General features: G+C 45.0%; 1 protein-coding gene across 1 annotated transcript in view; it reads right to left on the reverse strand.

Moving 5' to 3' along the window:
- Window positions 1-15,734, reverse strand: part of unc5db (unc-5 netrin receptor Db) — a 162,695-nt gene that overhangs the window by 59,143 nt on the left and 87,818 nt on the right. The window contains exons 3-4 of the mRNA XM_041937034.1: window positions 9,300-9,443; window positions 7,553-7,656 (exon numbers count right to left, since the gene is read on the reverse strand). Of these exons, the coding sequence (XP_041792968.1) occupies window positions 7,553-7,656; window positions 9,300-9,443 (248 nt within the window). The remainder of the gene's footprint in view (window positions 1-7,552; window positions 7,657-9,299; window positions 9,444-15,734) is intronic.

The following is a 15,734-nucleotide window of genomic DNA, read 5'->3' on the forward strand; positions in this document are numbered from 1 at the left end:
CAAATAGGAAGTATGCCTGAGTGCCTGTGGGCATGCAAACACTGGGTAAATAGAAATGACATACAGACCCCAGGGATGATGGATTGCAGGTATATATTGACACAAATAAAAATGATAATGAACATCATAACACAGTAATCATTTCTCACATTTTGCATTTTTTCACACTTATTTGAGTCGACTGTATCGCTGTTAGCAAGGTTGGGAGTTTTTCTTTTTCACAGGAGACGAGTACAGTACAATTACGGTGGCCGGGGCCTCTGTTTGCCTTGAAGAAAACTTGGAGGCCGATCATCAAAGGTTTCCAGATTCTTCTCCACAATTAAAAGATAGCCTTTAGCGCGGGTTTCGTCAGAGGTAACGTGCTTAGCATCGGTGATACATAAGAAAATAGAGAGACTGGGGGAGTCTGACTCTAATTTCTCATGATTAAAGTCATCTGTCACTGAATGGGTGACACGAGTGGTGGCACTCCCGTCCTCTGACTCTTTATGTATTTATTTCAATTTTATCCTGGGAAATTTGTGACTTGAAAGAGGCAATTAACGTGCGGCACACGCCGGCCCTTGCAGGGTTTGGGGCCACGCTGCACATTAGCTGTCTGTCTGCCGCTAACAGCCCTTGGGTAATGATGAAAAGATTCACCGAGCAGAAGGGAAGAGAGAGAGAGAGATGCACAAAGGGGGGAGAGAGAGGGGGGAAGAAGGAGAGGTGGTGGGAGGGAAAAAAAATGAAGGGACAAAAACAAATTAGCCTGGCAAGTGTGTGGCAGAGGATGTGAGAAATGAATTGCCTAATTGGCACATTTGTTTCAATTAGGATGTGGTCATCAGTGTCAGCCTTGACGGAGGGGTTTCCAGGCGGGGGCCCCACATCAGGGCTTCCTCCCTGTGATTTCAACACCCGGACCGCCCCTGAAGGTCACCTCCTCCAGCCCTGCACAGCAGCCCGGTCCTCTCATCTACTTAAGTACACACACACACACACACATCTTATTCAGATGGCATTTGCTGCTGATTAGATGCTGAGAAATGTGGAAGCTGAGGGGCAATTAGAGGACAGAAGAGCAATGTAACGGGTGACACCGCAGCCATCATCGAGACTTATGAGGAGAGCGCTGATCAAGACCTTGCCGGCTGACACGTTTTTCCATGCGCCTGTGTGCCTCATCGCCCCAATGGGTCCTGGGTCTAATGGTCATTTGATGTCAAGGTGACACAGTAGAAACGGTGTGCTTCGGCGCAGGAGAGAAAAGCTGTCTGCTGAGTCATGCTTCGGTGTCACACTTTAGCATGGTCTCCACCCCTTCGGGCAACTCTGAGCCGCCTGCGGCGAAGCCGGCATGGGCGGCAGAACTTTTTAATTGCTGAGTATCTCATCAACGCAATTACATGGATTAAGCGTGTCTGTCAGGCTTACACTGGGGACCAGGGGACGCCAGCGGGACCCGCTGAGCAGCGTATCAGAAACCATACCGCCGAGCACGGCGCTAATCCACCCAACGATTCCCCTCCCCTGCATCCAATCAGCAGCACACGTTAAAGAAAGGCATGCTCATTGCCCACACACACACACAGATACCCACAGACACTTTGAACTCAGCGTGGCTGTGTGTTCACACGGACGGCGAGCCAGACAGCAGCAGGTAGCGTCAGAGGGAGCTATCTGCGGCGTAGCTGTGCTCTCCCGCTCCGGAGGTTAATCAGAAAAGATACGGGGAGAACACAAAGTGGGCCCGCGTCGCCCATCCGCCTCCCCTGTTGCTTCCCAAATGCCACCTCTCCTCCCCTCTGAGCAGTGTGCCACCGCATTACTATTCCACCCCGAGCCGTCTTATCTTAACGAAATAAATAGAGGGAGCTCCCGACTTCAGCCTGGGCTGGGGGTGGGTTGGTGGGGGTGTAATTGCCTAGCTTAATAATGAAGCTCATCATCTGCTCTCTAGGAGACTTTCTCTGACCTATGAGAAAATAACAGAGGCGCTCAGCAGCGGGATCGGAAAGTGGAAACAAGTGCACGGGAGGCAGGAGGTTGGACTGAGTTAAATGCTAACTTGTTTTGGAGTAGCATCGCAAATGTCTTTGTGGAGCTCAACAGAGAACAGCTTGTATCACAGTGCAGAAGCATTTAGCTGATTCCCTTTTGTGGCGTAGCCTGGGCTGTCTACCTGAGATACTGTAGATCAAGGGGATTCATCTTGGATTAAAGGCTTTCATTCAGGGAAGCTGAAATTGGCTTCCAGTTTGGCTGTTCATTTCACACTTTCTCTCAGAGCAACCTCTCAAAAGAAACTCATTATACAGGCGTCTCATGGACTCCTTTCTCCCCGAGTTAAAAGATCTGCTCTGCATTCACACACCCCGATATCTGTGAAGTAAAAGTGGGGGATTGGTTTCTGATCGGGAGCGCCCAACCAAAATTACAAATAAGCTTCACTTATGTTCTATTAAGCATGGGCAAATTACAGTCTCTGCTCTTTGGAGACGATGTGTGAAGGCATTTCTGAAGCAAAGCACTTGAGAATTTGCATTTTGAAATTGACACTCACAGACGACACTCGCACGCCTGTTTCCCAAATCTGAATTAACAGGAAAACACCCACAAGTATTTTTCTGTTGATTAAGTGCTGAAGACATCGGGCAGTTACAGATGAAGCCTAACAAAGACATGGGATTTTCATTGTATGTACAATTGTGACATGAACTGAAGATGAGAAATCCAAGATCTTCTCATTGGGAACACCTGTAATCTGATTTTTGCTGACACTGTCACAGAGGTGTCAACGTAGTCCTGAATTACTGAAGCAGCATTGATGTCATAGTTAGTGATGGTGTTATACTGGACTGCCCTACAATGGGAGGTGTTTCTCTTATATATAATATAATACAGCATATAATATAATGTAGTTCAGTGTAACAACACCTTAACTCTGATCTTGGTAATACGCATGTGATTGAATTTCTACATTTCTAACAGTGTTATGAGTAACTGAACATTATGAGCTTACGTTATGGTAGTGCTCAGACTGCATGAGATTGTACAGGTGCACCTGGCAGGACAAACAAAAAAAAACACGGTTTGCAAAAAACACTTAAAACGAAGCCGGTTCTCCAGCCTTCCGTAGGACTAACGGAAGGATTAGAGATGCAGAGCTTTGGTTTTATTTTATTACTGCACTAACCCTGAAAATCATAGAGGAAAAGTGACACTGCAGTAAAGTGAGACCAGATGCAATGGCTAACTTGTTAACATGTGACCAGTTGCCTACTTAGATTCTTCCGTCCTGTCCACCTGCTGAATGAAGTCCAGCACTCCCTCAACTTTGACTCCCGTCCTCCTCTCTCCAGTATCGGCTCCTGAGAATGATCTGGCTTGTTAGCTGCCTTTCTCCTCCAGCTAGTTGCTCACTTCGTACATTTGGTGCTGGCCTGGAGTGTGCAGCGGGCTGATCAAAGCTCTGAGCTTAAAACACGGTTTGCTAAGCGTGGAGATGAGGCTGATGACAGCGGAGCTTCAGCTAAAACAGAAATATTCATCAGACCAGCATTAAGGTTGTTTTGGTGGTTTATGAATATGAAAGTCTTGATGATCTGTTGTTCGCTGGAAAGATGCTGGTTGGTATGACATCTGTACTGAGTAGCTCACAAAGTCGACGTCAGCACTACTCCCTGACTGTGATGTCAGTATTTTTAGAACCGCGACAAAGTTCGAAACACGTTTCCTTTTTCATACTTTTATTACTTCCCCGAATGCATTTTTGAGTGCGCCTCTGCTTTTACAACCTCTGTCATTTCAGCCTGTGAAGATGCAGCCCTGTGCTTCCCATAAGAGTCATTCTACATGCTCTCACTTTTACTCCCACTGTTGTGGCACATGTGGTGCAGAGGTGATTTGGAGACCTGTGACTTGAAGATGCCGCAGAGAGACAGCTAAAGAGATGTGGAGATGACAGACCTCCGGCAGGCTAAAGCAGCCTTTCCCGTCTTTTTCTTAGTCATCTAAAACAACATACAACTGTCATTGAACAAACCTGTCAGTCATGCTGAGACGTCCTCCGGTGAGCCATGGCTCCATCACTTGGATACAGGCTTTTCAGTGACCTCTACTGTCACGGACAGGTCTTGTGCTGTTCAACAGGGTGTGTATTATTTGTGGATGCGTATCGTCAAATGCAAAGACCTTTGAATAGAGGTGCAAAGGGTTTTCACAAAGAGAGTGGAATGGGTTTGTTTTGGATGGTTTCTGATTAATTACTGTATAAAAAAGTTAAGGTAAATAACTTTAACACATCTTAACTTTTGCACAAACAAAGTGATCCTTTTTCAGTGCAACATTTTCCACAACGCTGCCTTTAAATGTCTGATTATCGTTCTGCTCTGGTTCCTCCGTTCTAGAGGCTGGATCCCACTGGCTATTTAGCAAGCTGCTGATGCTACATTTAAATGGCAAGAATAGCCAGAGGTTGAATTGTCAAATCCCACGGCGAAGGTGCGGGTTTGGTTTCAGAAGCGAGCAGGACGCAATGAAGTCTGGGGCTTTTCAAGCAGGCGAAAAAGGAAGAAAAAAAAAGAGGTTTGCGGAAATTAGAAAATGAGTCTTCATGCCTTCTCTGGGTCTAACAAAAGAATTAGAAATGGGGACTGAGTCCTGTATTATTAATGCAGAGCCCTGAAAATTGTAGTTAGTTTTGATGATAGAAAAGTGAGAGTGCGATAATGCAGGATTAACATTTCTAATCACAAACCACACACACACACACACACACACACACACACATACACACACACACAGAATAAATGAAACAAAGCACGCAAAGACTGAAATCAGAACAACAACAGAAGCTGACTCTATACAGTCTGAGAGGCAAAACCCAGGCCACAAAAAGCTCATAACAACTTGCTGCTCACTAAAGCTAAACACCGCTGTGAGCGCTCGGTAATGAAGGCAGCCGACCTGCAAACTTTGATCTTGTCACATTTTGTGACATCACAGCTTTGGGAGCCAATCATGCTTCAGTTTGTAACTTACACAAGTGTGATGTGGAAACCTGAAACGTTTAGTGAACATACACTCTTCACTCAGAGGCATCTTGTGTCTAGCAGTTAAACTTGCTAACACAAATTATTATTCAAAGCTTAATATTTTTATATATCTTTAATCATGGACCATGGAAAATAATAACAGGAATTTTCACAACTTTCAGATATTTTATAGAGAAACTGATTAATGGAGAAAATAGCTTGGGAGAAGATGAACTCGTAATAACTGTAAGTTGCAGCACTAAGCCTTATATTAGAGGAGTAATAGAAATGTCTCTATCAAAGCTCAGTGTCAGCTAGAGGAAAGCAAGTGCTGATGATCTCATATTCACTTTATGCCAATACTGATTCCAACAAAGCCAAACTGAAAGTGGCAGAAGCTCCAGAAAAACATGTCAAATGTTGCATGAAACTTTAGAGCGTAATGGGACAAGTAATTGGATGGAAAGATTCATTTCAGGAATATATCTACTGGGGCACTTTTCTCTTCTGGAAACATTCCTGCTAAGTGTCAGACTCTTGCTTAAATAAACCGTTGGAGCCACATGACACAAAATGATTGCGCTGTGAATGACGGGGGACTCATTAGCTCACGAGGGCGATTTCCAAACACACCCTTCAGAGGCACAGTGTTTACACTGCAGTGCAGACCGCAGGCTCACATTCACATGTCGGGCCCGCGCCGTGTTCGCTACAGTGGCATCCATCCCGCCGGCGCACTCCGAAACCTCACACCAGCGCACTCGCGGGTGCCATCTCAATATTTCATGGACGAGGTGCGCCGATATCGACTGGACTGAGGATATCTGCCACGTGCCCTCTACATTATTCACTCCCGTCTCTTGTGGCCGGGCTCATTTGTGTTGACAAAGGACTAGATGGTGGGATGTGATTCAGTCTGTGCCGCTCAGATTCAACTATTTTTATCCCCACTGTGGACTCTGCGGCACTGGAATGACATCACTCCTCCATTTCCATGTTGAATCATTTACAGCACCGGGTCGGAGGTTGACCCCCATCCGCGCTGATTATCACTGGGCCAAGTACTGTTCGGAACGAGAGAGCTAGCATTTGGAGAGGAATGGGCTCTTTCATCCAGCCTTTTAAATGCTTTAAATGTTTGCCCCACAAGTCGGCCTCGCAGGTCTCACGCTGTGAGAAACATCTGTTCTCCGTCTCACTGGGAGCTGCCATTTTGAGCTGCCACCAGGTATGAGTGAAATGCTAAAAGCAATCAGAACAACAATTCACAAACAACTGCTCTTTAGCAGGTAAACGCTGTTAAATGCCGCTGAGCCGTGGTCCCACCAGGTGGCATGGCCGACCAGAGCCTCAACATGCGACCATCTCCTCCCTCCCTGCAGCTCTCAGTGCTTCTGCTTGTACTTCCGATAGTAATTCGATAATATTTCTTTTATTGTGAAGAAGTTCCATCAAATGAAACGTGTTTATCACAGAGTTAGTGGAGCTCTGTTAGCGGTGATATTCTTCAATAAAAACAGGTCTAATCAACCAGATATGCTCTGATTGCTGATTATCAGCAACTACTGAGTATTCACGCTGGAGAAGCTGGAAACAGAGAATTTTTGCACATCTTTACTTAAAAAATGATGTCAATGAATAATTGTAAAATTGTTGATTCATTTTCATGTCACTTGATTAACAATGATGCGGCACAAACGCATCACAATCTTGGCAGACTGAAGCCAAACTGTGTTCATTGCCAGCTGTGAAGGTACAGTCACCCAGCTGGTGCCAAAATGACTGATCTGCTGGATCATGTCAAAGACAAACCCCGCTCTGACGCAGGTGATCAGAGTCGTGTGTGCAGGGAGAGGAATAATCCGGGTTGTCGTGATCAGCGTAACATCATCCCGTGAATGATCCACAAGAGGAAAGGCTGGGGTACTAGTGTGCATGCACATCAAGTCAAAAAGCAACCAATCTTCCAGGCTCGTGAAAAATACCTGGTATCTTTAGTTCTCACCACCACACTGCAGCAGCTGCTCATGGATCAAACTATGGACTCCAGTAGGCGAAAGAGCAAACCCCCTCCCCCTTATATCACTCTCCAAGATTGTAATATGAGCGTTCACTTTGTGGCCTGACCCACCTTAAGCCAGATGTTTCTCACAGTGCGGACTGAGGGCTAATGGTGCTATAAACTGAATCTGAGAAGAAAATCCCTGAGTGTCTGCTGTCTGTGTTTTATTGATACATTACCCAGAAGTCTGGGGGAGGTTTGATTCGAGTGTATGCTGTGAATCCTCTTCATCTCAGGTGTGCCTACCTCACTTTGGTAGCAACACCTCCATTTCTAAATGTTTATGTGCACTTATCGCTGGTATCCAACTCAACTGCATCAATCTCTTAAAGGTCAGAGAAAGCGGAGCTGGGGAGGGAACGGCCGTCGCAGAGTGAGGGCAGCCACTCTGAGGCTGATCTTCTCTGCTCGGCGGGAGTGTAAGCGTCTCCTCTTTCAGGAGAGGAGGAGCGGGGAGCGACGGCCTTACCTCCGCCATAGGCACTCCCTCTGGGGGGCGACAGTGCAGAACAATCATCCCGTTGATTGGCACCTCCTTCCCCTGGGGGTCCTGCTCGAAGTTTTTCCTCAGGTCTGTGTGGGGAGATAAGAGGCAGCTGTCAGGTGTCAAGTGTTACGGTCAGCCTGGCCTCAATCCCATTCGGCAGCTAACACGCCGGCCTGCCCCCGGCTCTGCACGCCACGACCTTCAAAACCCTCTGCAACCGCTGGACGATAGCGAGGATCCCACGGCTCTGTGCTGGGTAATCTGTTGACAAGGTGGTTTGGAGGATACTCTGGATGAAGTGCATGAGGATTGCTCATGCTGGGCACTCATGTGCATACAATAGTGATAGGGTCCATTCTGCCCATTTTCAAAACTGCCTTTGATAGGCTATTGCGCTGCAGCTATTTACTGAAAACCATTAAAATGTCAGCGTTTTTGCAAAGGACGGATGTGCCTTTGAAATTTCAACATGGGTTGTGAAAGGGTCTTGTGCGCCACAGGATCATGAGAGATTCCCTGCATGTATGGGATCGAAACACGAGGAGGAAAACTCTATAAAAGTACCTCAAAACCTCAGTTCAGCTGACAGGTGTAAGTGCAAAGCAAGAGCAAACACAACGATATGCAAATCCTCACAGATATAGATTCTGACATCACTTCATCTTTGAACTCAATTTCTTGCTTTTCCTCAAAGGACGAGAAAAGGCATCTTTAGTATGTGATTTCTCTTCAAGTTAAAATACTGACTTCAACACAGAGGAGGACTCTTAGATAACCTATAACATGCTCTGGCAGCAGGATTGGATTTGGACAACGCCAGCTGTGAACAGCTGATTGTGTCTAAACTTGATCAGACAGCACTGGTTTCTGGGAATTGATTATTTCTCCACTGATAAATCTGATCCGTTCTCTGCTAAGATAACGTCAGCTCATGCAGTTTGGTCGAACCCAAAGAAAAGAGAGGAACATGGTCCTTTTAGCTGCAGGCTGCAGGGGTTAGAGTCACATGGGCAGACACTCTAAACCAGTTTTGGTGACCTGTCATTCTGCATTATCAAAATAACACTGAGGCCTCCAGGGGAAAATGAAAAGCTTTTCCCCACTGACTGACAGCTAGTCATGTTCTACTTCACTGGACTTTTTATTTGCTTAAATGATCGTTCATTGATTATTTCCGTTTATCCTCTGCTCTGATGGTCACAATAAACAACAGGATACAAGCAGTAATCAGGTCCACAGTTTATGTTTCTCAGTCATACAAGTGTTACACACTATGCATCATTTAATACTGATAAATTTGATGTTTGCACCATAACTGTAAAACACGTGGGTTTAACTGGAAATCGAGTCGAGTTCAGTTGTTTCATTGACATACTGTAAGGGGACTAACACAACAGCAGGTATATTTTAAGCTGGTTAATGTTTTGCTGACACCTGACGTGCTAATTAGCTATGTAGCCTGCACACTGGCATTAGCAGTGTACGGGAGCACACATGGGTCCTTTGTAAGATGGAAATGTAGCTGGAGAACGAACAGCATTTCAGCTGGTTAATGCACGCGCATGAGGCACCACGGTGAAACCAGAACGCCTCAGGCACTGGTTCCACCTACGTGAACACTGGTAGACTTGTTTGGGCCATTAAAATGAAGAGCTTGCTCAGGCTAACTGAAGTGATTCTTTGAACGTCAGCGAGGGCTTAGAGAAAGACTGAGGTGCTTCATACTCACAGGCGATGCGGACTGTAGCCTTGCGACTCTTGGAGGTGCCCAAGTGGCTCCAGGCCACGCAGAGACACCAGTAGTCCTCGGGGCCGTGGAAATCCTCCACCTGCTGACGGGACACGTTGATCATCACCTCACGCACCTTCAGCCCTGGGATGACAGAGAAGGTAAGACAGTTAGAAAGTATATACACAAAATATGCTAGCTGCCCCGAGACCTGACCCGACCTGGTTTGGATTCGGTTAGTGGGTTTGGTTATCAAATAATCTGGTCGTTCCAGACAACAAATTGAATTTAGGGTCAGGTAAGGGCCATTTAGTTGCATAACCCTTCAGTCGGGCTCCAGTTTTATTACTGTCCGTCTCACTCATCAGCAGAGAGACAGCCAATGACCTGAATTAGCTTTTAACAAGCTAACTGCCAATGAAATAAAGCTCTGAATTTACCTGAAATCAGGCTAATATTTGGACAAGGCAAAGCCAATTTTGCCCCTAACAGGTAGAGCAGAAAATGTGTTATCATGAGACGCCACAGCTGTTCTCTGAGCTAACACGTCATAGCTTAGCATGCTATATGAATATAACACGTCATAGCTTAGCATGCTAACGTTTGCTAATTAGATACTAAGCATGAAATGCAGCTGAGGCTGGTGGGACTGTCATTAGCTTTGCAGGAATTTGTTCATAAATCAAAGTGCTGGATGTATACAAACGTTGACCTGATGATGGCGCTGGAGGAAAAGTCAGAGAAACAGCAAAGTTAAGATGGTTCATACTGAGGGATGTGCTTACAAATTAGGTTCAACCAGTAGGGTTCATAAAGGTCAGGCCATGTTTCGGGCACATGCAAAACTACAGTTAAAGGAAAAAACTGAAGTAGGAGAGCCCTGCATTCTAAATCAGGGTCCTTGCGGATTCTTTGATCAATACCTCAATACGTCTACAGGCTTGCATCAGTGATCAATGGGTTTTTACAGGATTAGTTATGCATAAGTTCTTAGGAAAGGCTGACACACTTCCTAAATCAGTGCATTCTCCCCCTCACTGCTGAGCTCTGAGAGCATCGCTAAGGAAATTGGCAGAAACACAGTCCCTCCGGGGCCCCTACTGTATGTTTTGAGTGCTCAATGCTGCTAACAAGAGGAAAGCTAAATCAGCTGTAGCAGAATTAGCATTAATAATTTGGACCACACTTAACCACTTCAAAGAGTATGTGTAGGCTCGCTGTGCAAGCGACACAAGGACAATATACCATATTATGCAACACAAAAGCCATGTGAGCAGAGCACGCTGCACAATGCTCTTTGTGCATTAAAGAAGACGAAAAAAAGACAATCTCTGTTTGAAAAATCCTCTTAGGCAACACACTGCAGGCCCCCAGTAGGAAGTGTTCGTCACCGTATAGTTTGAGACGGGTATATAGCACCCATGTTAATCTGAGTCATCGGCTTAGGGCCTGTCACATGTGCTTTCTCACTGCTCCTCAGAGCCTTTTGCAGCCTCCGGGCCTCAGACCCACAGCTGGATTAGAGGCAAGAGATGTGCAGTGTGCTGGGACTGGAAAAGACCAATACCCAAGCCCCCTCCACCCCTGACTCTTCTGGCTCTTGTGCATCCTCTCTCTCCTAAATAACACTATAATCTGACGCGCCCTCACTGAGGTCAAACAGCCTCATACTGCGGCCGCACAGCTTGCGAAACGACGAGCAGGCTTCTGAGTGAATACCAATTAAACTCGAGTGAATGGCAGCTGGGGTACGCCAATGCAGCCATGCTGGCGTTCGCGGTAAAACTAAGAAATGGAGAACATTTAGTGGCGGGCGGTCCCCGCTTTGTAAATGACAACAGCGGGAAAATTGGCCTTCTTCCTGTTTGTCACACCAAACGCGGCTGAGACGTTGTGAAATGCTGGTACGTATTAGGCGGTTTGTCTCAATATGGTGCACTGTGGTGTGTTTAGTGACCAAGCTAGTTTAAACCGTGATTGACGTGCCTCGAGAAAAAAAAAATCCCTGTTTCGAAAAGGAATAAACAAGGCAGCAGCTCTATGGCTGGTGCCTCCCAGTCGCAGCCCCTGCAGAGAGGGAGACACAAGCATAATTCATAATTTCTCGAGCAGTGGCAGAGAGCTGGCAAGTGACAGCGTATGTGTGGGAAGAGAGACAGCGGAGAAAATAATGACTAATGACTTTCCATGATGACCTAAAAAGTGCGAGTCTGTGGTTTGGAAAAAAAAAGAAGAAGAGAGGCATGACAGACAGACTGATGGAGAGCGGGAGAGGAGGCGGCGGTAAGCTTTCTCGACAGAGCGACACATTTCCTGGAGTCCAAACTGCCGTCGACAGGTGGTTTGCCGGAGAGACCGAGACGAGTGCTGCCACTGTGTCATCTGTCAGCCCTATTTGTTTATAGGGAGAACGCTGTTGACAGGGCTCATTAGAGTAAACCACTTGATCTCTTCTCCTCCCCAATCCCCTCCTCGCCGTTTCCTGAGCCACTTGATAAATCCATCCAAAAAGGCTGAATCACTCGGAGAAAGACTGGTAAGATGGCTGAAATAAGAACTGAGTTTTTGGCTGTTCTGAGATCCGGAGAAGAGGAGCGTGTTGCCGCTGAAGGCTTTGCCGTAGTCTCGCTTATTAGCTCGGATGTGGGTGACAAGAATTTCATTAAATTGTTGCATTAGGATCATTTCTGCTTTTCAGCTTTCAACTTCATGGGTTCAAGTTGAGCAGAAAACTTTTGTCCAGTGTCATCTTTCTCTCTCTCTCTGTCCACACATTTCCTCTGGTTCTATTCTGTTAACCATCCAATAACGGTAAGATGGGAATGGGGTGCTCTCCCATAGATCAATATTAGGCTTTTTAGAAAATGGCAATATCTGCCCAATGTACTGGCAAACCCAGAATGAAAGGTCCACTGGCTCTGAAGCAGAGGGAATTAGGCTTTGTCACCCTCACTGGCTCTCATTGAACGGACAATGATTCATTCAAATATCTGTTTGGATGTTATTAAAGTAAAATAACGGCCCTGGTTTGAACCCTCTCTTTCTGCTTGGTTTTCACTCATTTACAGTCTTAGAGCAAAGTCACTACATGTTAGCTGGGGACACCATAGATTCTTATTTTCAGGATGAGTTAGGCTCTTCAGAAATCATCATTTGGCATGTAAGTGTTACTGGACACACTCTAGGACACTTTTCATGAATAAAATAAACTTTAAAATGTTTTTAATTGTTTTATGCCTACTGTGTATGTCCCTAAGTTACACGCAGCAAATACCTCTATATGAACAGAGACTGATGGGATATTCTAATACTGTCTTAATACTGTCAGAACATGTCAAACTAAAATCCCAATATTGATTTGGCCACTGGAGTGAGTGTTGGGAGTAAAACTCAGAAGAACAGCTTTCTTTTTATTTTATAATTTTTTTTCGTGTTGGCTACTAACACCATACAGATGTTGCTGACAAAGCAATTTGAGAGGGAAGGGAAGAACGGCTGTTGTTAGAGTAGTCAAAAGGATGAAACGTAGTCAAGGCAAAGCTTACGTCTGGTTACCATACGCCCAAGTTTACTGAGTATTCTCACATAACCCCACCTGATTGGTTGTTTGCTCAAACACTTAGAGTCACCTTCATTTGAAATGCGACCTTTTGCAGTTGTTTAAATAAGGACTGCCGGCGGCTTGTTGTTGCAAGGACCAGTGAAAGGGACGACAGAATTACGAATGAATGTGCCTCGGTGATGGTTCTGAATGAACTGGTTGGCTGCGGGTCGAGTTGTGAAACATCAGTGGGCCCTCCAGGCGTAAATTCATTTCAAATTCCTGCTCATTGTCATTGCCTCTTGATGGTTTTGTATTTGTGCAATATTGCTGTGAGGGGGACACAATGAAGAAAAAATCTATAAGGAAAAAACAAAAACCTCAATTATATACTGTACAACAGTATGTTATTATCTTCATTTCTATACATTAATATTATTTGGCAAATAATACATGATGATTTCCTACTTTCCTATTAATTATTTGATCAAAAAAGCCGCATAAATCGCTGCATTATAATACAATAATAATAATATAATCACCTTGATAGAGACCGCATTACAGTAATAAATTTTGTTATGCAAAAAACTTAAACTGCCATTTCTAATGTCAACATTGTGCCTTTGAACTCCACACATTTTTTTTAATCTCCACAGAGAGCTCGGCCTTTTATTGCTTTATCATCGATTGATGATCAGCACTAGGACCCTTTTAGGAGAATCATCTCTAATAAAAAAACACTACAGATTTTTGCTGTGTCTGCAGGTCGGCCTCACAAGCTGCATGCAGCCCGGACAGTCTCCATCAAATGGGTGAGGCAGCTCGTGTGCCGTCTGAGAGGCAAAATCCAGGGCAGAAATGCATCTAAGTGAATGAATCGAACAGAGACGATGAAAGTGAGGTGGACATGTTTCCCCCATTCCAGGTGGAAATTACATCCCTGGCTGAGGCTCATCATGCAGTGTTTTATACATCTTTAAAAAAAAAGTCAAGTCAACTGATGAATGAAAGTCCTGAACGTCTCAGCTTGATGCCTTGAACCTGAAATTAATTCATAACATACATTTAGCGATTCCAGCTGCGCTCTAGTCTGTTCTGGCTTCAAAGCTGCAGTAGTATGTGGAAAGTAGGATCCCTCGTTGTCATCATTCTGGTGCCATTTCGTCATTATATTCCCATAAACTTCTGTATGTAAATGAGCACGGTTGGCGAGGAATGGAAGGGTTCAGCGAAGAGGTTTGATGGCACCTTTAGCTGTTAGCCCCCATGTCTTGGACTCAAGGTGTGAAATTGCTGCTAACCTCCAGGCACCAAGTAAATTATGATGACGGCTGTTGAGTTAGTGGGTTTGACGCGAGCCCGCCATCGATCAGAGCCTCTTTTCTACTCGATAAACCTCTAGGGCTGGTTTAGGAAAAAAAGCCTGAAAGAAACAGACGTTGTTAGTTGATTCATCTTCCAACTGGAAAGAGCTAGCATCTCCTCCTGTGGTTGCATCAGTGAGCGAATTTATGACAAATATGCAAAGTATTTGATCATATAGTCCCTTTGAGAGGATTCCCCCACCGTGGCAGCCATGATAAGAATCGTCCTGTGTGTATATGCTAACAGTGTTCTTATCAGCGTGTTTTTCCATCAGCTCCTTTTTGATGCCTTTCAGGGGCTCCGCAGATCCCATTACTGATGCACACAGCGCTCAACGACCAGGTGCCCGTATCTCCACTGGTTGTGATGGTCTGCTGCGCTTGTGCCTGCACGCTAATAAAGCTAATCGAAGTGAGATCACTACCGCTGTATTTATCAAGAGCTCAACGCGGTGCCACGGATTGCGTTCCTGAAGACGTGTTCTAATCTATGAAATAGGGTACATATGCTGCATCCAGTTCATTGTGAATAGCCCGAACATGAACTTTGCTTATCTGCAGCCCTCCAACCGCATTAACTCACTCACTATTACATTATCTACAAAATTCAACATGTTGAGGTCAAATTCCAGTCCAGTCGTCTAACAGCGAATTGAATTAAAATCATGTCGAAAAAGGTTCGGATGGGGTTATTTCGAAAGCAGCTGGGGAGCAGTCATGTCTGCAAACTGTAAGTGAACTGCAGACTGAAAGCAGTCAAACAGCTAATTGCAATGTTTTGCGATGTAAGTGTGTCAAGTGGTGGCAGCCGCACGGCTAATTACAGCACCAGCTTTTTTTCCACTGCCTTCTACCGCGATTGTGACCCACTGAACCGTGATTCACTTTTAATGGAAAATAAATTTAAACAAAAGCTGGCTCGGAAGTAAATTCACAGGACCTCATGCTAAGTGTGCAATAAAAAAAAGAAGAGTGATTTGCTGTTGAATAGAAGGTGAAAAAATAAATATTACGAAAGAACACTTTTCTTTACTGACTCCCTCTGGCTTACAACAAGTACATTTCCTACAGTGTCAGCTCAATGTGCTTCTCACACAACAAATATGAACAAAATCAAATAGGACACAAATAAATATTTTAATATATATATATATTAAGGCAAGATTTCATTAAAATTATTCATCCTCTGCCCTCTCCCGCCCACACATACCCAAAGACAGAGAGACAGGCAGACAGATGGAGGCACGAGCTCGCTGCAGCTCTGAGAGAACCGGTAGGTCTCCAGATGTGATCTGAAGTATGGGAAAAATATGTTCTTTCCTTTATATGTTCTTTTTTTGTCCCAGTGAGCACTCTGGCTGCAGCATTTTCAATGAGCCTGAGCTGTCCCAGCCTTTTTGGGAAGTCCTGCAGGAAGGGCATTACAGTAATCTAGCCTAGAAGAGACGGATGCATGAACTAGTTTTTGAGCATCGGACTGAGACAAGATGAATTTAACTTTGGAGATATTTAGGTGGGAAAAAGCTGTCC

The sequence above is a fragment of the Chelmon rostratus genome, chromosome 5 (assembly GCF_017976325.1).
Source record: "Chelmon rostratus isolate fCheRos1 chromosome 5, fCheRos1.pri, whole genome shotgun sequence".
Lineage (NCBI taxonomy): Eukaryota > Metazoa > Chordata > Actinopteri > Chaetodontiformes > Chaetodontidae > Chelmon > Chelmon rostratus.